The sequence below is a fragment of the Schistosoma mansoni genome (genome assembly GCF_000237925.1).
Source record: "Schistosoma mansoni, WGS project CABG00000000 data, supercontig 0259, strain Puerto Rico, whole genome shotgun sequence".
NCBI classification, from domain to species: domain Eukaryota; kingdom Metazoa; phylum Platyhelminthes; class Trematoda; order Strigeidida; family Schistosomatidae; genus Schistosoma; species Schistosoma mansoni.
The window spans coordinates 88444-111353 of NW_017386122.1; the positions used below are offsets into that span (position 1 = coordinate 88444).

Here is a 22910-nt window from a genome sequence, read left to right on the forward strand (position 1 = left end):
TGGAAATAACAAAAACTGCGTTTGTTCCTTTTCCACCAAACGTCTTATGAATTTTAGTTCGTTTCTTAGCTTAGTTTATCTCGAACTGAAAAATATACATACACTAGATTAAACTATCTCTTTTGTTTGCTTGAATTTTCGGTAATAAAGCTCTTCTTTTCTCTCTCCCCCTCTCTCTTCAGGGCTCACACAAAGATCAAAGTCTTTTGTTAATTGTTGACCGAAGTTTAGATCCCATTACTCCTCTTTTGCATGAATTGACATTACAGGCTATGTGCTATGATTTGCTCACTGTGGAGGAAAACACAATTGAGTAAGTTTTTAAGATTAATTTATTCCTTATTTGTCCATGATTTTCGTATATTCAGTTGATAAAACTTTCGTCAAGAAGTGTATACTTTTGACTCTCAGATATTGTCATAAATTAGAAGGGAACAATCATAATCAACATGGAGCCTAACATAAATGTGAGTCTACCAGATTTACCATCATCAGAGAATGCTGGGGTAAAATTAACAGGATGTATTGTAACGTAGTAGGAATAATAGTAGTATCAGTGATGGTAAAAAGACTACATTGTATCGTGTTTATAAAACTTTGTACAAGATTGTATCAAAGCTATGGCTGAGTCGTTTGAGCACTCAGTTTTCAACCTACAGGTAACATTTAAAAACCCCGCTTCACCTACCTCACTTTGTGTAGCCAGATCTTATCCCCAGCTCTCATAAAAAAAACCTTGCTCAAAGTTGATTATACTGTTCGTATTCTATGGAAACTTCTAACTTACAGTACATCATCACATAATATCTTAGTCACAAATTTCTATTGTTTTACGAGCCAGATTAAAAAAATCTGCAATCCTAGTTGACATGCCAATCTAAAGCAGATGGTTGGTGCAGTCGAGTAGCAAATCATAATCACCACTTTTTTCTCCGAACATAGATTTCTTCCTATTTGACTCCACCTTCATAAATTTTCATTGAAGTCACTAACTACTGGGTCTACAACTAGATATTGACATTTAGTGCATAACTAAATACCAAATTGATTGAGCTTTCGATACTCAGGTTTTCTAATATACCTTCGCCTACAAAAATAGCCTTCATTGATTCATGAGGATTTTAGTCATGAAGCATCTATTCTATTAAGTGAAACATTTTAGATGAACTCTACTTGGATCAATTATAGTTTTCCAGGAGCCGCGACATAAATCCACCGTTTGAAATATTGTTTAGTGAGACGTTTGTTGTGCATGATATGGGTTGACGACTTTAAAAACAATAAAGTGTAATTTCGACTAAACTGAAATAAACTTATTAACACAAAAAAGCTGAAATTGTTATCTTAGTTCGGGGAGTCGAATCAGGCTAATGAAGCTGTGAAAGGACGTGTTTCAACCATAGAGTTCACTATATAATATCTTTGTTTTTACTGTATTTGTTATGCTATTTTATTGTTCAAATTGTATTTATCTTTTGAATTTAAAGGTATAGTGGAAATCGCAAAGCAAATGTTGCTGACGGAGATGCACTGTGGAAAGAATTTCGACATCAGCATGTTGCAGATGTCACGAGGTATGTTATTCTATTAGTTGCATTGATTTGAAATCCGGATTATTGATATGATCTGTATTATGAATCAGCTACCATTGAACAGTTCCTACACAATCTATCCAATTAAATACCGTCAAAGAATTTGTATTTATCAAAGGAATATTCTCAGCTTTTTTGTACTTGTTTCTCATTACTGATCCACTCAAATCGATATAATCAGTCTCTGTTGATATGTGAACTTCCGTCTAGTTATCTAAATTTTGTCATTAATTGCATTGTTATACTATTTAGTAGTAACTGATAAAGCAATCAGTCAGTCAGCTACAAGGTAGGACCAGGCACATATATGCATAGGTCCAAGTTGCCATACTTCGTTAACACAACAAGATGAACACCGGATTCATAGAAGTAGTTAGTTTAGTGGTGATAATGTATAAACCAAAGGTTGTATATAAGGATATAGTATCGGAAGGAAGAAAGATATAAAGCAATTTTAATCTCAAGGTTTAAGGTAAGATAAGGAGTGTATACACCTGAGCCATTGTGATCGATTCTGAGCCATGTCACACAGAGTCTCCAACCATTGGTTACGATAGTCACGCGGACCCCAACCAGGTAGTCTGCATCTGCCAACATGGCTTAGACTAGAAGTTAGTGACTTCAAGCACTGATGCCATGTTTTGGTTTGGCCGCCCCTAAATTTCTTCCAACCATCCCCTACACTGCCCCCAAATGCCCTGGTACGGCCGAGAGTGGGGAGAGTCCGCTCTTCCTCTCGAAATGCTCTCACATGGCCGCGCGTATATAGCCCCTGCCAGGGAAGTCCTACTCACTGCCTTCTCGTGGCGGGGGTGTTGTTTGCGAAAGTGAGAGGACAAAAAGCGAATGTCTGGCGCTATAACCGGGTTGGTGGACACGGAAAGTTCACCTAGGGGAGTTGGAAAACCTTGATTCCAAACCAATGGTGCACATGTGCTCCCGTATCCTGAAGGAACAAATGGCGAATGAACCAGTTATTGGTCACCGGCTACCATGGGACTGCATCTCCTCATGATGCTCCACTGCCTTGTGGATCAGACCTTTAGGTCAAAGGCTCGGGGTGTGGCCCCCTAAGAAAACCACCTGCTTCGGTTTGGGCACCCGGGCAGTATCACAGCCCTCTCGCAAATAAATGAAATGGAACATTCAACTGACAATTATATTCTCGTTCATACTAGAAACAAATCAATTTGCATTATTACTATTATTATTATTATTGTTATTATTATTATTATTTACCATATCGCTAATTCACCCCCTTTTATCCCCAATTTGTGTAACCTTACTTTTCAACTTATGCAGCAGCTCGCTCTTGGTGGAAAATCTGTCCTATCTAAACGATCTCCAGTCACTGTCTGGTTGAAAGCGAATGCTTCCACCGATTATGAATACTGAAGCAGTCTTTCTGAAACCACGTACGCCGTTCAGGCTGGCTTCCTTCAACGTTCGCACACTAATGCAGATCAGACAACAGATAGGGCTGGCTATGTCTTTGGAAGGTCTTAATGTTGATGTTTGCTGTCTATCCGAGACCCGTATTCAAGACTCTAGTGAAGTACTACAAATCCGCTCTCCATCTGTCGCCTCGAAAAGCTTGTTTCACGTGCGCTTATCCGGGGACCTTGTGGCATCTTCGTCTGGTCTTGCTGGCGTTGGTGTCGCACTAAGCGCTAGAGCTGAGGCAGCACTAATCGATTGGATCCCCATTAACAGTCGGTTATGTGCTGTTAGATTAGAAAGTTCCATCAAAGTAAGAAGAAATCGGCGCGAGAATCGGTGTCTTTTCGTCATCCCCGCCTATGCCCCGACAGATAGCAGCCCGGATGCAATCAAGGATGAGTTTTACCACCAGTTAACAGTTCTTCTCCAGAATGCGCGTTCGACAGATATTGTAGTACTAGCCGGAGACTTGAATGCTCAGGTCGGGCGTCTAGGCACAGAAGAGAGTCGTTTAGGTGGCCGATGGGGACTTGTTGGTCGCAGGACAGATAACGGGGACCGTTTGCTGCAACTGTGCACAGACCACAACCTGTTTCTGGCCAGCACTAACTTCCGGCACAGTCATCGCCGGTGTGCCACCTGGCGTCCTCTCTCTGCATCTCAAGCCTGGACTCAGATTGATCACATCGCGATCAGCTACCGCTAGCGTGGTTGTGTACAAGACTGCCGCTCCTTTTGGAGTACCTATCTGGAGTCTGATCATGCCCTGGTCTGCGCCAATCTCACCTTACTTTTCAGTGGCCGGAGGATTGACCACCACCAACGGATCGATGTTAGTAAACTGGCTGCAACTTCTGTTGCAAGTAAGTATCGAGCGGAGCTAGCCTCTAGGCTAGCTACCATCCCACCGAAAAGTATAGATGAGCATTGGTTGCATCTTCACGACGCCATGAAAATGGCGAGTAAAGCCGCTTGCGGCTTCGCGAAACGTCCCGCTTACAAGCACTGGGTTTCTTCTGGCTCCTTACAACTGATGGAAGCCCGTCGGTCTACTCCGGGTGACCGTGAGTATGACCACAAACGAAGGCTGTTACGTAATGAAATTGGGCAAAGCTAGCGTAAGGACCGAGAAGCCTGGTGGTCGGAACGTGCTAATGAGATGGAAGCAGCAGCTGCATCTGGTAACTGCCGGAAGCTCTTCCAACTCATCCGAGCCACTGGCAGCAAGAAGTCTGGTGTGAGTGAAACAATCTACGAGGATGATGGGATGCCAATCACTAACATCTCTCGACGTCTTGGACGATGGGCGGAGTTTTTCGAAGGGCAGTTCAACTGGCCTGCTGCTCCGGCAACATCAACCAGTTTGTCCTGCCCCCCATGGTCGGTGACGACTGATCCACCAAACGAGGCGGAAGTCCGCAAGGAACTCCAACTCTTGAAACGTTACAAATCACCGGGCCCAGATGACTTACCTCCGGCTCTTTTTAAAGATGGTGGTGACTTTCTGACTAAAGAATTGGCTGCGTTGCTTACAAAGGTTTGGGAGCTAGAGAGTGTTCCAAAGTCATGGAATGAGTCGATAGTTGTCCCTATCTTTAAAAAGGGTTCACGTTGTTCCTGTAATAACTATCGGGGGATAAGTCTACTTCCGATTGCGTCCAAACTATTGGCTTCCGTCATACTTCGTGGGTTGTTCAAAACCCGATAAACATTGACTCGCGAGGAGCAGGCAGGTTTTCGTTCTGGTCGAGGATGCATTGATCACATCTTCACCCTCCGCCAAATGTTAGAACACCGTCATACTTATCGCAGGCCAACAATCGTAGTGTTTCTTGATATCAGGGCTGCCTTCGATTCGTTGGACAGGACTGTTCTCTGGGATTGTCTATTGAAGAAGGGTGTGCCTGAGAAGTTCATTAACATCTTAAAGGCCCTGTATACGAACACCTCAGGCAGAGTGAGGGCATACAACCACCTTTCTCCCTTGTTCCATTCGAGCAGTGGGGTTAGGCAGGGTTGCCCGATCTCACCATCCCTCTTCAACTTTGCCATCGACGACATTCTGGAAACAGTTCTGATGGATGTAAGTAATGGCGGTGTGGATATGTTGCCTGGAGAACGACTTCTCGACCTTGAGTATGTGGATGATATTGTCTTACTGTGCGATAATGCCCAAGGCATGCAATCCGCACTTAATCAGTTGGCAATCAGTGTCCGCAGGTACGGCATGTGCTTTGCACCCTCCAAGTGCAAAGTACTCCTACAAGACTGGCAGGATTCTCATCCTGTACTCACCCTAGATGGTGAGCAGATTGGAGTAGTTGAGAAGTTCGTGTATCTAGGTAGCTACATAAGTGCTGGTGGGGGCGTGGGTGATGAGATTGATGCACGTATAATGAAAGCCAGAACGGCTTATGCCAATCTGGGCCATCTTTGGCGCCTTCGTGATGTTAGTCTGGCTGTAAAAGGTCGGATCTACAACGCGTCGGTGAGAGCAGTTCTGCTCTATGCTTGTGAAACCTGGCCTCTCCGAGTTGAGGATGTTAGACGTCTCTCTGTGTTCGATCATCGTTGTCTCCGAAGGATTGCTGACATCCAGTGGCAACACCATGTTAGTAATGCAGAGGTTCGGCATCGTGTGCTCGGGGGCAGAGACGATAATTCAATTGGTGTCACCATCTTGAAACACCGACTTCGGTGGCTTGGACATGTTTTACGAATGTCGTCCCAGAGGCTTCCACGTCGTGCATTATTTGCCGACTCTGGGACTGGTTGGAAAAAGCGGAGAGGAGGTCAGTGTATGACATGGTGTCGTGGCATGAAAGAAAGCTGCGAATGGCTAGCTTCTGTTGGTCCTTCACGACTCCCTGGCTGGGGTCCGAGAGATGGTGCAACACAGTGGCTAGAGACGTTATCAGATATGGCTCAGAATAGAAGCCAGTGGCGATCCTGCTGTAACCTTCTTTTACTTTCTTCATAAAGAGCGGCTATAACTTTCCTAACTGAGAGAGCTCTTCTGGTTGTACATTTCAGTTCCCCCCATCATTACTCTTCTCCTTTCCTTTTTTTCCTTCCTTTATATATACGCATCTTCTTCCTTCTCCCATTCTCATTATTTTGTGTGGCGCATATGTATCCGGTGCCCTTTGTACCAATATATATATATATGTGATTAAATAAATAAAATAAAATAGTCCCCTACACTGGTCAGCAGAGCGCGTCGTGGTAATCGGTGTTCAGGCATACGTAACACGTGTCCTAACCATTTCAGTCGATGAAGATTCGTGACCTCATGAACTGATTTACCATCATTCCCTAATACCCTGTGTCTAACCTCACTATTACTTACTCGATGATCCCATCAGATGCGAGCAATATTTCTAAGACATCTGTGGTCAAATACTAGTAACTTACGTTTATCTTCTACTCTTAATAGCCATGTTTCACAGCCGTAAAGTAGGATAGAGCGAACTGCTGCGCAATCAGTAATGAATAGTTTTTTGTTGTTGCTACAAACAATAAATAAATGTCACTGTTCTTCTAATCAATCATGATGTATCATTTGTAACTTTTAATTGTTACTATCCTTAATACTTTCAGTTGTGAAATACATCTTTTCTTCTTACTGATTTATTATATTATTCAACTTATAGAGCACTCCCTCAACGTGTTCGTGAATTTGCTGAAAGTAAAAAACAATTTGTTGAATTTGAAGAAGCTAATATTGATAATGTTCCATCAAAAGAGGATACAAATAAAAATGTTGTTGATATAAGAGATTTATCTGATCTTATCAAACGTATGCCACAATATCAAACAGAATCGGCTAGTTATGCAGCTGCTTATCATATTGTTGAAACTTGTATGGCTACATTCAAAAAAGGTGTTGATAAACTATGTGAAATTGAACAAGTAATTTCACTTAAAAAAGATTACTTTCAGTATTTTAAACATTGTGATTTTTTTCTTCTTGCTGGTTAGATGCAACTAAAATCAAGTAAATTTATCATGATGGTATCATTAAAAATAACTACAGGACTCTCATTTGATTTCTGGAAATATCGGTATTTAGATTAGTTGAAAAGAGGGGGTAGGGTGGCACTTGAGAGCATTAAATTAATTTAAACCGGTTGCTTTCTATAGTTTATGGGGAAAGAAAGGATTCTATTTATCATTATCATAGGTATGTTACGTAATTTGATAAATTTAAAAAAAACCCTTAACTCAATAATTATTTGACCGTGGTTGAATGAAAATAAACTAAAAAAAGTCATGGAGTGTTATGACTATTTTCATTTTCTTTGAGAGATTTGCTGGACAATATAATCTGGGCACTTGATTCCATTATCAGAACTTAATTTCGTTTATCCAAATACGTAATGGAATTGCATAACAATGAACAAAATTACCGAGCTCGAAACTATTCTGCTGCAAGTTGTTTACTCAACATCTGTCTTAGTAACATTCTGTAAAGAACTATATTGGGAAGATATTACAGTAAATTGTGTTAGCCAGCGATGACGACTCTCTACACTTATCGCATAACTTTTTATAGATGTATTTCGAGAAGTGAGCCTTACTTACTGTGGCGTTTTATAGATTTTACCTAGATATACGTTGGTTCACTAAAATCACGTAATTGAAGTATTGTTGTTAATCGGTGACACCTAAAATATATAAAATATTTCGTTTAGAGTTTAGTTTTTCCTACAGATATCTTGTTTTAACTCCTGTAGCTCTGTCAAGTCAGTGTGTATACAAGTACAACCTGGTTTTCAAAATCTTAATTTGTTCCTAAATCTTAGTGTTATTTTAACTAGTAGGGAAATATGAAGTTTAATTATTAGAGGAAAGAATATAAAACATACACATACTGAATACTGATAGAAAATAAGACAAATGAACAATGTATATGTTATTTTTTGAAAGAGATTACAATGCTTATCGATTGGTACTCATGCAAAGTGATACCAAACTGGTGCGTGTTTAAATTTTATTGTGATTTGTAATTTATTTAATTTTGGGCGTAACTCACACTATACATATGGGAAGATATTAAGGTTGTTTAATAAAGGATATTACTTCAAAAATAAACCGTGTACATTATTCCATTTGTGTATTGGTTATTTGGATCTTCTCATTGATGTTTAAGACTGCAATTGATCAGTCTCTTATTGTTATATGTGCATTCTATAAGGATTGCCTCGATATTACATTAGGTCACAATCATTACAAGCAAGGAGTTCGGTGTGTCGCAGTTGAATCCAGGATGCCCGTTTCGTCTTACTTGCGACTAGTCGGCTGGATGTACCTGCACCCCAGAGTTGATTTCACTCCGGGACTCAAACCCAGTACCGTTCACTTCAGGCGCCATTACGTGTACATTATTTCCTTCCTCGATAACTCATATAGAAAATATAAGTATCAAGAATAATTGTAGTATCCAGTTCTTTTTTAGTTCGCCATATTTTTGTCTCATCTTTACAAATATAAAATATTTTTCCCAATGAATTTAATAAAACCACATACTAACGGTTAATATTGCTTGCGTGTATTACAATATCTAAACTATTTGAACAGCATATGTAACGGGTATCCAAACCGAAATATTATACTAGTCCAGGGTGATTGTCTGTTAGTCCAATGTACTTAAGTTGGTATGATCTTCCTAGTTGTATATCTTAAAATTTCCTTTTTTCGTCTTGCTCCATTCATCGATTCTTGTTGTTAACTCTAATTTCTTTTCATGAGAGTCCACTTAATCCTGTTTGTCTGTTAGAGTGCAATCATGTTACATAAATTTTTTTTAGAGTGAATTACTGTCACAAGACTGGAGCGTCCCTTTACTTCTCACTCACTTGTAAATATGATAATGTTGGATAACAAGTTCGGATTTTGCTAGTGATAAAGTTACTAGTAAGTTTCACCAACGAATAAACAAAATGAAGAAAATCTAAGTTAAAGGCCTCTAGTATTGTTGTCACATGAGAAACTGGACATTATTTCATTGATAGCAGTTTTAGAACATATTTGAAAAAAGTGATTAAAGAAGTAACATCTTTTTGGCTAATGTTAAACTTCTGGAAACGACAGTTTTTCAAGTGAAAGCAGTGTATCAATACTCCTAGGGAGTGTTTTGGAGTTTTCAGTACGGTCTCAGTATGTTACGAAATATGAAATCATAATCACCTACTTATATAATACGTAGAGTGATGACTTAATGGTTAAAGCATTTAGCTTTCAGGCACTCAGCCCCAGGTCTGAGCGACCAAGTACCATCATAAGCTCTCACATTTACAGTGTGACTCATACCCAACTATCTGATGAATGATAACAACATATAAATCACATTATAGTTCTCAATCAACTGGTAATAAGAATACTAAGTTACATTAAGCGTTCGTAAGAAACACGAAGAACTATCAATACACAATCGAGTCCTAGATTTATAAAGAACAACAAACGGTTATTTACCAATAGAGGAAATTGTGAAAATTTACAGCGGTTGTTTTCTACTAGTTTCCACAAATCCACTTTTCTTAATTTACCAAATGTCTACACCGGCCATACCAATCGATTCCGAAGTCTTTTTATTCCCGTTTTAACATAGGAAACATAAAATTCTTATTGCATATATATTACTGAGTGAAAAAAAGAAAGTAGTGTAGTCACCATATTCTAGTATACTTATGGTAATTTTATGAACATTCTCTTTTAAAAGGATCTTGTGATGGGTGAGAATGCAAAAGGAGAACCTATAACGGATCCTATGCGTGTATTGGTTGATATTTTCAAATACGATTTTACATCAGTGGAAGAACGTTTACGTCTTTTACTTATCTTTACTCTTATAAAAGGTAACCTATATTCATTCTTTATCTTCTTCAAAACGAATTTATATAATCTCACTAATATTTGTTATTACAATTTAAGTATCAATGAATTAGCCTTTTTCTACTTATTTTCATTACTTACTTACGCCTGTTACCCCTCGTCGAGGAGCATAGGCCGCTCACCAGCATTCTCCATCCAACTCTGTCCTGAGCCTTCCTTTCCAGTTCTTTCCAGTTGCTACTCAGCCTTTTCATATCGGCTTCTATTTCCCGGCGTAGTGAGTTCTTTGGCCTTCCTCTTTTCCGCTTCCCTTCAGGATTCCAAGTTAGGGATTGAGTCGTGATGCACATTGGTGATTTCCTTAATATATGTCCGATCCACTTCCAACGTCTTTTCCTAATTTTTTCTTCAGCTGGAAGCTGGTTTGTCCTCTCCCATAAAACGCTGTTGCTGATAGTATCCGGCCAGTGGACGTTGAGTATTTTGCGTAAACAATTGTTTATAAATACTTGTACCTTCCTGATGATGGCCGTAGTAGTTCTCCACGTTTCAGCTCCATACAGTAGGACTGTCGTGACGTTCGTATTAAAGATTCTGACGTTGAAATTGGTTGAGAGTTGTTTTGAGTTCCATATGTTCTTCAATTGTAGAAATGCTGCCCTTGCTTTGCCAATCCTCGCCTTTACATCTGCATCCGATCCTCCTTGATTATCAACGATGCTCCCCAGGTACTTGAATGTTTCCACCTCTTCCAGAGTTTCGCCATCAAGTGTGATTGGGTTGGTGTTCTCCGTGTTGCATTTGAGAATCTTGCTTTTTCATTTGTGAATGTGGAGGCCTATCGATGCGGAGGCTGCTGCTACATTTGCTGTCTTCATCTGCATTTGTTCGTGTGTATGAGAGAGGAGGGCTAGGTCATATGCGGAGTCCAAATCATCTAATTGATTCTGAGAAGTCCATTGTATTCCGTATTTCCCTTCAGATGTCGAATTCTTCATAATCCAGTCAATCACTAGAAGGAAGAGGAATGGGGAGAGTAGACAGCCTTGTCTGACTCCGGTCCTTACTGGAAATGCATCTGTCAGCTGTCCTCCATGCACCACTTTGCACTGTAGTCCATCGTATGAGTTTTGGATAATGTTGACAATCTTTTCAGGAACTCCATAGTGTCGAAGAAGTTTCCATAATGTTCTCCTGTCCACGCTGTCAAACGCCTTCTCATAGTCAATAAAGTTGACGTATAGTGATGAGTTCCACTCAACTGATTGTTCAACGATGATCCGTAGTGTCGCAATCTGGTCTGTGCACGACCGATCCTTACGGACTTCAGCCTGATGATCCCTAAGTTCGGCGTCTACTGCGTCTTTCATCCGATTCAGCAGCACTCTGTTGAAAACTTTTCCTGGTACTGATAACAAACTGATACCTCTGTAGTTCTCACATTGGCTCAGATCTCCTTTCTTTGGTATCTTGATGAGATATCCTTCTTTCCAGTCCATTGGCACTTGTTCCTCTTCCCAAATCTTCTTGAATAGAAGGTGAAGCATGTTTGCAGTTATTTCAATGTCTGACTTCAGTGCTTCTGCTGGTATATTGTCAGGTCCTTCCGCCTTCCCACTTTTGATTTGTCTGATGGCCATCTTGACTTCTTCGATCGTTGGTGGAGTGACATCTATTGGAAGGTCAGTGTGGGCTGCTTCGATGTTCGGTAGATTCAATGGGGCTGGTCTATTCAGCAGTTCCTCGAAGTATTCTGCCCATCTTTTCCTCTGTTCTTGAATCTCAGTGATTGTCTTTCCTTCTTTGTCCTTTACTGGTCTCTCTGGTTTGCTATATCTCCCTGCCAATTTCTTCGTTGTATCATATAGTTGTTTCATATTCCCTTCTCTTGCAGCTTTTTCCGCCGTCGTTGCTAGTTCTCCCATGTATTTCTGCTTGTCGGCTTTAATGCTTTTCTTCACTTCCCTGTTTGCTTCTGCGTAGTCTGCTTGTGCTTTGACTTTCTCTGCTCGTGTTCGGCTGTTGTTAATTGCTAGTTTCTTGTTCTTCCTTTCTTGAATTTTGTCCAGAGATCCATTCCTTGTGATGATGCTTCTTAGGACCAAGAACCTGCTGACACGTTGAAGTTAGTGCTTCTTTTATCCCTTTCCAGTTGTCCTCCAAAGTAGTTTCTTGTTCATTCAGTAGATCCTGTAGAGCTTGGAACCTGTTGTTGAGAGTTATCTTGAATTCATGGAGCTTGTCAATATCGCGAAGGAAGTCTGTATTGAACCTTTGTAGTGCTGTTTGTCCAGTTGTCCAGTGTTTCTTTAGCTTCAGTCTCATCTTGGCCACAACCAGGTGGTGATCTGAAGCTATGTCAGCTCCTCTCCGGGTTCTCACATCTTCCATTGATCTTCGGAATTTTTTGTTGATACAGATGTGATCAATCTGGTTCTCTGTGGTGTGGTCCGGTGAGATCCATGTAGCTTTGTGTATGCGCTTGTATGGGAATATTGTGCCGCCTATAACCAATTTGTTGAATGCACATAGGTTTGCAAGTCTCTCCCCATTTTCATTTCTCTCTCCTAATCCATGTCGTCCAATTATATCTTCATATCCTGTGTTGTCCACTCCAACTTTAGCATTTAGATCTCCCATCAGGATGGTGAGGTCCTTTCGTGAGCACTTTGCTATAATTGATTGCAGCCTTTCATAGAACTGATCTTTATCATCGTCGTTGCTATCATTGGTGGGTGCATAACATTGGATAACGTTCATTGTGATCCCTTGCTTCTTTGTTCTGAATGATGCTTTGATTATCCTGGGTCCATGAGATTCCCATCCCACAAGTGCATTTTGTGCTTCTTTGGACAGCATTAGAGCAACTCGCTGAGTGTGTGGAGCATTTTCCCCTTCGTGACCGGAGTACAGCAGCATCTCTCCTGTACCTAGCCTTTGTTGTCCAGTTTGTGTCCAATGGGTTTCGCTGATTCCGAGTACTGCCAATTCTCATCTCCTCATTTCCATTGCTATTTGGCTGGTCTTTCCTGTCTCCCACATTGTCCGGACGTTCCATGTACCTATAAAGAGTGTTGCTCTGGTTGTTAGAAAGTGCATCGGTCTCGTGACTTTCGAAGAATTTCGGCTTTCATCATGAGACGTCATAAATATTCCTTCAACTTGGAGGGCAGAGTTTAAATGGTTTGAATTATTTTTTCTGGTTATTTTCATTACGGATAATAATTGTTTTAAGGAACACACAAAATTTTCGCTTCATTCAACCTTCAAATAAGTTAACTTGATCCGGTATGATTTACAGTGTGAAGTCCGTCGATTAGTCAGGTTTGAGCTCCCAAATGCCCTGGTATGGTCGAGAGTGGGGAGGGTTCGCTCTTCCTCTCGAAATGCTCCACATGGCCACGCGTATATAGCCTCTGCCAGGGAAGTCCTACTCACTGCCTTCTCGTGGCGGGGGTGTTGTTGTTTACGAAATTGAGAGGACAAAAAGCGAATGTCCGGCTCTTTAACCGGGTTGGTGGACACAGAAAGTCCACGTAGGGGAGTTGGAAAACCCTGATTCCAAACCAATGGTGCACATGGGCTGACTCCAGTATCCTGAGGGAACAAATGACGTATGAATCAATCGTTGATCACCGGCCACCATGGAACTGCATCTCTTCACGATGCTCCACTGCCTCGTGGATCAGACCTTTAGGTCAAAGGCTCGGGGTGTGGCCCCCTAACTAAACCGCCTGCTTCAGTTTGGGCACCTGAGCAGTATCACGGCCCCCACACAAATCGAATGAGATTTGTGTGGCGCATATATATCTGGTGCCTCTTTGTACCAATATTTATGTGTTTAAATAAATAAATAAATAAGTCTGGTTTGAATTTCCCTTCAATCTTTGTGTGTGTTGATGGGTTAACACACACACATACAAACACATAAATATATATATATATATATATATATATATATATATATTCTACTCAAAATGAAATCAATTAATTGATTAGTGGTGTATGGATTCTGTTTCGGCACTTTTATTTCTCTTAAAAAAGATGGTTATCAATCTGTTCTATCTATAACACTAGTTACTTGTATTCAGTGATAAACAATAAATAGTTTATATTTCTTGTTGTTTGGCGTAGCAGCGGGTAAAGATGTTCTGCTACTACTTCACAGGCTCAAATACTCTCCTACCTACTTCCGTTTGGGCATCCGAGTAATATCAATTGCTCCCATATTTGAAGTTTATTTTGAATCTACATGAATATGTACCTAGTATATGAGCATGACTCTTTCTTAACTTTTAATGATTATACGTTACATGTATAAACAAATTTTCTATCGTCAATTAATTAGTTAGTCAGTTAACTTTTTATATAATACGTTCTAATTAAATTTATTGATGTATATGTATTTCAGCATGGTTGAAATCCCCATTTTGACATTTAGTAAAATGAAGAACTAATAGAGAAAGGAAATTTCTGTTTCATTAGATTTTCACCACGGCTTTACATTATATTATGTTTGTTTTACTATTTTTTTATGTTTATAAACAAATTCAGAAGGATTCGCAGAAACACATTTAGATAAATTGTTGGATTGTGCTCAAGTTGCTCGTTCGTTCAAACCACTATTTGCAAGTCTTTCATTTATTATGAATGCTCAATTAATTCAATCTGATGTGAGTTGATCTTTTACATTATTCTGTGATTCAGTTAAAATAATGCAATTTCTTTTTTTTTTTTATAAAAAGGGCTAACATTAAATTAAACTAAAAGAACACAAAAAGGATGAATACAAATTATGTTTGGGTTATTTAAACTTATACATTTGTAATCTAGACTTTAGTAATATTCGTAAGTGTAAGCATATATGAAATCTAAGTTGGGTAATAACTATACGAATAAATTTGGTAGTTAGTCATCTATGTAATATCTAATTATAAGTTTAAGTACATTAACAGATGATGACGTCGACTCATCACACGTCTCATTTTTTTATCACATCCTCTATCAAGTGAAGATTGTTCCAAATATGTAGAGATCGAATTCTATTGGAAGTTGTTTTATATCTAAACTAAGAAGTCAACAATTAGTAGCTAATGTCTTGAATGAACATTTATGGAAGCTAAACCAAATTTTTAAAAAATGTCTATATAAAATCCTAGGAACTACCTTTTGATGCGACGACAATGGTGAATCGGTTGTTCCAACCGACTGTTCCTGATTTGTATTAAATCTAAACACAAATGTTGGCACTGTTCTACGCAGAAATAACTAATATTAACACAACAGTTGATAAAGATGTACAGTACTTGGATAAACTACAAGTACGCATCTATACCAGTCTAATAAAATACGGTAATTATGCAGTCAGAACAGTTCACGCTAATCGCTTTACGACGAAATCAACAAGTTTGTAATTCCCAAATAATTAGGCCGTGGTTATGAAACATACACCGTTGTATCTCGGTTTATGTAATTGGGATCTATTTCTCATCAACTTAAAGTATATATGATTCACAGCCTGGCACAAAAAGACATGTATTGTAGTTGGTTTATGAAGTATCTAACCACATATATCGGAAGACATTTGTGAATCTCCCTTAAAAGTAATTCAATAATATCATAATAACTCTATGATCAGCACAGGAAATGAACAGCAAATAAATGCTAAGCTTCACGTAAGCTATTTTTGGTGCATACTATTTGATAGCCTTTAATATTTATTAAGAAACAGAAGAATCGATTAATCATGGACATCAAATTACATTTTTGTTACAGTGACAATATTAATTCTGCTTAATTTCCCAGTTCTCTTTTATTTTGGCTACTTAAGAAATGCTGAAGTTAGAAATTTAAGTGAAGTGTCATAGAAACATTTGTTTCTTTTGTTGAAAAAAAATTATATTTACTTATTTCACACATTTTGATAAACAATACCTACAATAGTTCATTCATTCTATATCATATGACTAGGATTTTCTCAAGTAAAATAATTGTGATTTCCTCATTTTACTTAATTTTACATCTGTATATTTAAAAGAATTTAGGTCATCATTTATTAATGAAGTTAAGCTTTGTCCATTGTTAGGCTTTCCACCAGTGAGGATACCATAAATTTAAATCGATTATGATTTAGGAGACAGTTTGGTTCATTTTTTCCAGGTGATGCGTTTTCTTCAAAGAATACTGTTGTATTTTATTCATGTCTTCAAAGCTAAGTGTGGAGAATCTGGATTCCATATATAGTTGATCCTCATTGTAATCAACTCTCAATAGACCATAGTTCATGCACATATTCGTTTTAAAAACAACTTGTTTCCAAAGCGTAGCTATTTTCTTGACACAGTAGTTAGACTTGGTTATCATGGTAGTGTAGTCAGGCTCTACCGGTAGTTGTTTCTCAAAGTCTTGCCATAATAACCATCTCTATTCAAAGGAGTAAAACCAATCCCATCAGGTTTCTTGTTGAAGAGAGAATTCTCAGTATCGTCAGTAAGATGTTTCTCGAGGAATAATCATCCTCTTTAGGGGTTTTGACCTTCCTCTAAATGTATGTAGGTGCTAGAAAAGAGATTCGGTAAACAATAACTAGAACAATTGAAGTGTGAACGACATACGGGGCTGATTTTTCACAATCATCTATGACATGCAATCACATCTTAAGAAAGAATAAATATATAATTATGGTTATAGATGCTTAGTTATATGATATGGTAAATGTGTCGTTCACAAGGTAAGCTATTGATTAACTTCTGATAAATACTGCATTTCCACGGACATAACAAAAAGGTTGACCGTCAAAGTGACACACTTATCGTAATGTATGGGTTCTCATTTCTTGTTCCAAAACATTAAATTGCATAGTGCCGATGATACAAAAATAACTGCACACACAATAGAGTTGTGGATAACCTATCTCAAGCACTCGTTCATTAGGTTCTTCAGTCAGTGAAATGTTACTATATGCTTATTTCTTTACAGGTTGGCTAAGAAAAAGTACTTTTCAAAGTTGTAGGTAGCCAGAAAATCTAATAGCCCATACAACTAAAATAACGAGTGTGGTGCTCAATGGTAATCTGTATATTGTTTAGGAACTGTAGGGGATTACTGTAGGTATCTTTGAAGGATTACTCGAGTATGGTAAATGGACAAACTGAGTAATAATAAGATTTGGGTGAGGAATACTAAGCAGAAATGACAAGCTGGTTGATCAGGCTGTCAACTATTGTTTGATGCATTCGGGCAAGCATAATACAATTCACAGCCTCAGCCTGCTTATACTGATATGGTAAGCCAATCAGAATTGACCTGAAGTATACGTTCATTTCATTGGCTAAGAAATGGATCAACTTCCTAAGGGTTAGAGTGTTATAAATATAAATGCGTATTTGTGCATTTTATTCGGTAGTTCAATATACTTCCTTGCTCATTCCCGTATCTTCGCTCAAGTAGTCAGTTGGGGGGGGGGTCAGCGCGTAGTACACCGTGTATCAGTATTAGTTTTCGGACACCGCCCGTCACAACACATACATGCAGTTATGACTGGCATAATATTAGGTTGGAATTTAAGGAAGACAAAGCTCAAATATGGCATCAGTTCATGAAGTTACTGACTACTGATATAAGCCTTATGTGGTATATAAACTTCATGGGTTGAAGCCCATGCAATACTCCTAGTTGTGGCAGTACATAGTTGTACTATGTTCTATGTTTTCTTTAACTAAGAGCTTGATATCTGACTTCTAGCTATCAAGAGTAAAAAATGTTATATATATTCATCCCTTCTTTTGGGACCTAGTATTATTTACGACTAACTGTTTTCAGTAATCATCACTAATATCAAGCCTGTTGATGATTTTTCCTCATTACTGTTTATGAATATGAATATCAGTCATTAGAGCGTTTTCTACCTGTAGATTCAGAATAATTGTTTTCAGTGATAGTGATTAAATTTTAAAAAAGAAAACAGAGTTTATAACAATTCTTAAAGACTGCTAATTGATATCATAACGTGACCCACTTTTTCTCTTAATTTCACTCTTAATTTCATACAATGACCTGTCTAACAACTGAAAGTACCTGGCTATCTAATTAATTATTATTTTTGTCTTATTGAAAAAGAAGCGCTTTGGGGACTTGATATGAAATAGATACTAAGTTGATAAAACGGTTAACCAGTAGCGTGCATTCTTCAATATCCTTTTCTTATTATTTGGTCTTCATCTGGTATCTTTAATTGACTCCGCTTATCACGTCTTCTGAAGTAACCAATCTAAGGCATCAAAATCAACAATCAGACATTAAGGAAATCATTAAAAAACAACTACTGAGTCGATCAAATATCTCAGCTGAAGACCAAATGATAAGAGAAATATAATGAAGAATGTACGCTATTGTTCAAAGTTTGACTTATTGACGCGACGGACACAGACAGATCACTGTTGGTGGAAACATGACTCGATTATCCAAGGGACACATCTGTATTTGTAAATAAGTTTGTGTAAATGTTTCGATTTAGGTTTTCAAGCAAAGCTTCCTATTCGTCTGTTGTTTTTTCATTCGAGTAGTTCATTGGTACCGCATGTAAGAAGCGTGTATATGTTCAAGAGAATCGATCGAGCGCACAATAAATGTTCATAAATTACGTGTTTATTCCTTAAATAGATGACTGTGTTCATACACTTTTATAGATACAATGTGTTTCTACCTTATTTTTCCTAAATAGCCCGTCACTATATTGTTGCCTAATCAAACAAATGTCCCACAATATCAGTTGGGTAGATGTGTATCTCTTCTGCGTTTACCACCAGTTCCAAGAGTTAGCCAATTAATACAAACATACCTTCCAATAAAAAAGAAACGTATAGATCGTGTTAATGCTAGTTCATATGCATTATCACGATGGACACCGTATATTTTAGATATTATGGAAGTAAGTTTGAATATTTTGATAAAGTTTTTTTTAGTTTAATTTTTCTTACTACTTACTATTCTATGTGATCCTAAAAAAAATGACGATAAAACTGCCGTTGATCAAATGTAACCTTTTTTTCATTCGTAAATTAATTCATTTCATTTATTAAATTTCGATCAATAATACACTAACCTGTGTTATAGTTGTTGCATAGTATATTTAAAGAAAAGAAATTGAATGTAGTACAAATCATCAATTGTGATATGTAACTATTGAATAAGTTGGAAGTGTGAGTCAATTGAAGCGATAGACCACTGAGCCGGCATCCGACGGTCAAGTGCTCTGGCGCGAGAGTGATAGGTCCTGGATTCGAATCTCGCGAGTGCGGGATCGTGGATGCGCACTACTGAGGAGTCCCAGAATAGGACAAAACGGCCGTCCAGTACTTCCAGGTTTTCCATGATGGTCTAGCTTCAATTGACTCACACTTTCAACTATGAAAATATTGAATAACTGTTTCTATATTACTTCTTATCAGATAGATTTTAATTTTTGTTTACAAATAAACACTTAAAGTCTGTGTACACATTTATCAACATGGTATTTGTTTGTTTTGAATCTTGGTTGAGAATTAGGCTGACTGAACTTTTAATAAAATCATCATCTAAAGTTAATCTGTTGTTTGTTTGTTTGTTTTTTTACATAAAAATAAACGATATGATATGTTTAGTTGTGAAGTCATATAAATTAGCTAAGAGATTTTTACTGTGTTAAAAGTTGACGGTCGAGTTCCAATATCCATTTACATATAGATTTTAGTTATTGATCATTTCAGTGAGCAGATTATACTTTCGTTTAACAGTGAATACATTATGGTATAGTGATTTAGACGAGGTACTCAGCTAACAATTATTCGTTCAGGAATTGATTATCAAGCTGTCTTACACAACAATAGGTATCATTCATAGCCTTATACACAGTCGAATTTCCTATACCTATCTTACTTTTTTTCGGTAACTTTTGATTTGATTCTGTTGAATATAACAAAGATTTCAGCTTTAATCTGTCGTAACTGCTAGAATAGATTGTGAATTAGGGAAAATTGTGTCAACTCTGATGGTAGGTTATTTAAAAAAGACCTTTTTACATGAATCAAGTGGATAATTTTACTATTGAGTTGGAACTAACCACTGTAATCAAACTCAGTAACCAAGTTACAGGTTTATGTACTTCTCTTTGAGTTATACGTTTTATATGAGTAAGTATGGAGTGAGGTTCGAATCCGCGATTTATTAATTGGAAGCTACCATTGGAGATTATTGACACTCAGCATTAACAGCTAATGTCATCATACTATTACGTTCTTGATTTGTCTACCCATTAATATACAAATAAATTGTCCCCATCTAGATTAAGGCCTTGGCACAATAGGCTAACTGACTTAACCTTGAGGCTATAATCGTGTGATTTCGAAGTGAGACTAACTGCCTTGGGTAAAAGGACGTAAACCATTCTATCACCTGATTGGTTGACAAGCGCGCGAGAGAGAGAAGTCTAGTCAACTGAAACATTGCTCGACTTGTTCCCGATTCAGATTAATGTCAAAAGATACATGAATAAATAGATGACTAACATGACCACAACGCACAAGCAATTAGAAAAATACATTTATGTCCAAAACTGGGGATTAGGGTAGAAAAAAGTGTAGCAAAGGCTACGTTTGATTTACAATAGCTTTGTAACAAAAAGGGTTATAACTGTGAATCACATATCGAATGAAAGCTTATGGTTTGTAGAATAAACTAGGGATAAAAATCAACGTTAGTGTTCTACAAGCATTTAATTAAATCGAAGTAACGTCGCCAAAAATAGCTTCCTTTGTTTGTCGTGGCTTCTCTGTTCATATCGCATACGAATCCCCGTTTTTAAAACGTTTGGGCGTTTTCTTTTCCTTGCTTATATTTTAGCAGACTATCAAATAGACCATCATATGTTTGTTTATTTTAAGATCATAATTATATCTTCTAATAAATTATGAGATGTATTCACTCACTTACTAAGTATTATATTTGGCTAAGGAAATAAATAAAATATTGAAGGTTTTGGGTGAATTATGTTTGGTCCACCAGAGTGTTTGGTACCTGTGTGGTTGAGCCACAGGATTGAGCTGTACTATTCAGATTGTAGCGTTGAAGCCTATGTGGTGTCTGGTTCTCTTGTTAGGCGGGGTTGAGCTTGGGCAATGTCTGGTTCTCCTGCGAAACGGGATCGAGCTGTACTGTGTGGGTTGTCACGTGAAAGTCTGGATGGTGTCTGGTTCTCCTGAAAACAAATACAAAATTACCCTGGACCACAAGTGTATATTATATAACCATAACTGGGTGAATTATGTTGTTGCTTTTCCATTACTCTTAGCAAGCTATTTCGGGTAAGCTGGACAAATCACGTTTCGGATTCGTTGTAGCAAAAGGTATCAAAGATGTGTTTGGTCTCGGTAATGCAGTGGATACTAGTTCCAAGGATTTTAAAAAGCCTTCCGCACGGTTTCATGCCAGCGGTGTTTTGTCTGCAGGTCCTTCAGCATCTGTTAGGTCATCTAGTCCAAATCCTGGTTCAGATCGGAATACAGCTGCTTCTTCTATGGCTGAACACTGTGGTCCTCGTCTTATTGTCTTCGTTGTTGGAGGTTTCACGTTATCAGAAGCCAGAGTGGGTTACCAGTTAACTCAAAGAGTGAGTTTCTTTTATCTGAATTGAAACATCTTTACCACTTATAATTACTATGTATTTATTTTAAAGGAGGTAATACAATTTTAACTGTTTCATAAGTTTCAAAGAAACAATAGTTCGACGACTTCTCATTAACTGTAAATTCTTGATCCACTTGAGTAAAAAAGGGCATGTGAAATAGTTCATATCTGAATCTTAATGGCTTTTTCTTAGTCCCCTAAAGGAATAACTAATCCAGAAGGTACTTGACTATGCAGAAAAATTATTTATTACACAATGACTGGAACAAAAATTGATAAATGCCTTTAAAATAGTGAATATCCATAAAAATCCATTGATATATATGATTAAAAGACAAGAGATTATTGACAAAAGAAAACCCATCCACTTTACCAATTACTAACTTTCAGCGTTAACTAATCAGTTACTATCACGCTATTACCTCTACCTCAGTGTTTTGATGTATAGTAAACTGTTCTTTATCACAATTTGAGGTTCATATATACAGTTTCCGATGTTACTATCAAATGTTCGCATCACTTAATGCTTATCTGGTAAAACAGTTACGTTGATATAACACAAAGGAGGGATTACCCTATAGTATTGTTATAAACGTAAATGAAGATGCTTGTTATACCGCTAGGGGATTTCTTGTTATAACGCTGGCGGTTTCTGGTTATAACAGTCCTTTCACTTTTTACACGTATGTGGGACGTTAATTTACCTTAGACGAATATCTACACTAGATTCCCACCCAGTGTCTATTCTACAGGACTTCAACACAACTCAGATCAAGAACACGAGATTAGCCTGACTACAACGTCAATATATTTCCACACCAAAATCCGACACAAAGAACAGTCAATCAATAAGTGTCCATCAACAAGGAACAGTTCATACATAATAAGGATAGGGGAATATATATAACACATAACACCTGTCATCCTATCTAATGTCTGACTCATCAAGACAACCAATCAATATCATTCTCGCCCACACATCAAGTATGTTCATCAGTGGGCTATTGATAGTCTCTGAAATAAAGAAGCTATTGTGTTAACGGGATATAGATTAGATCAAAGCACGTTCCGTGTAAGATTATGTTGGTGGAACACTGATTGACTATTTCTGTGGTGTGGTCTACTTATATCTATATAAGTAGTATATGGTGTTGGTCAGGCATGGAATGTATTTTAGCAGAGGACCGATGAAGAAAGAACTGAAATGAAGCGCAATCGTTTGGAAAATGCATGAACAATGGAATCAAAGAAGAAACAGAGAAGATTGAGACAATTGGTTGTTTATTTGCAAATTAACTGTTCATTGTATGGTTATCAGAATTTACTGAGATAGTCTGTAATTTTTACCTAAATGCATTCGATTGTCCCAACCAGTGTTCTGTT

At 37.9% G+C, this 22910-nt stretch overlaps 1 protein-coding gene across 1 annotated transcript in view; it reads left to right on the forward strand.

The window, feature by feature from the left end:
* The window catches only part of Smp_146400 (syntaxin binding protein-1,2,3, putative), a gene marked incomplete at its 5' end in the record, with an annotated part of 37106 nt that overhangs the window by 12330 nt on the left and 1866 nt on the right, over positions 1–22910 (forward strand). The window contains 7 exons of the mRNA XM_018792505.1: positions 183–313; positions 1488–1574; positions 6686–6944; positions 9754–9889; positions 14421–14539; positions 18589–18795; positions 21193–21510. Coding sequence (XP_018644234.1) covers positions 183–313; positions 1488–1574; positions 6686–6944; positions 9754–9889; positions 14421–14539; positions 18589–18795; positions 21193–21510 — 1257 coding nt within the window. The remainder of the gene's footprint in view (positions 1–182; positions 314–1487; positions 1575–6685; positions 6945–9753; positions 9890–14420; positions 14540–18588; positions 18796–21192; positions 21511–22910) is intronic.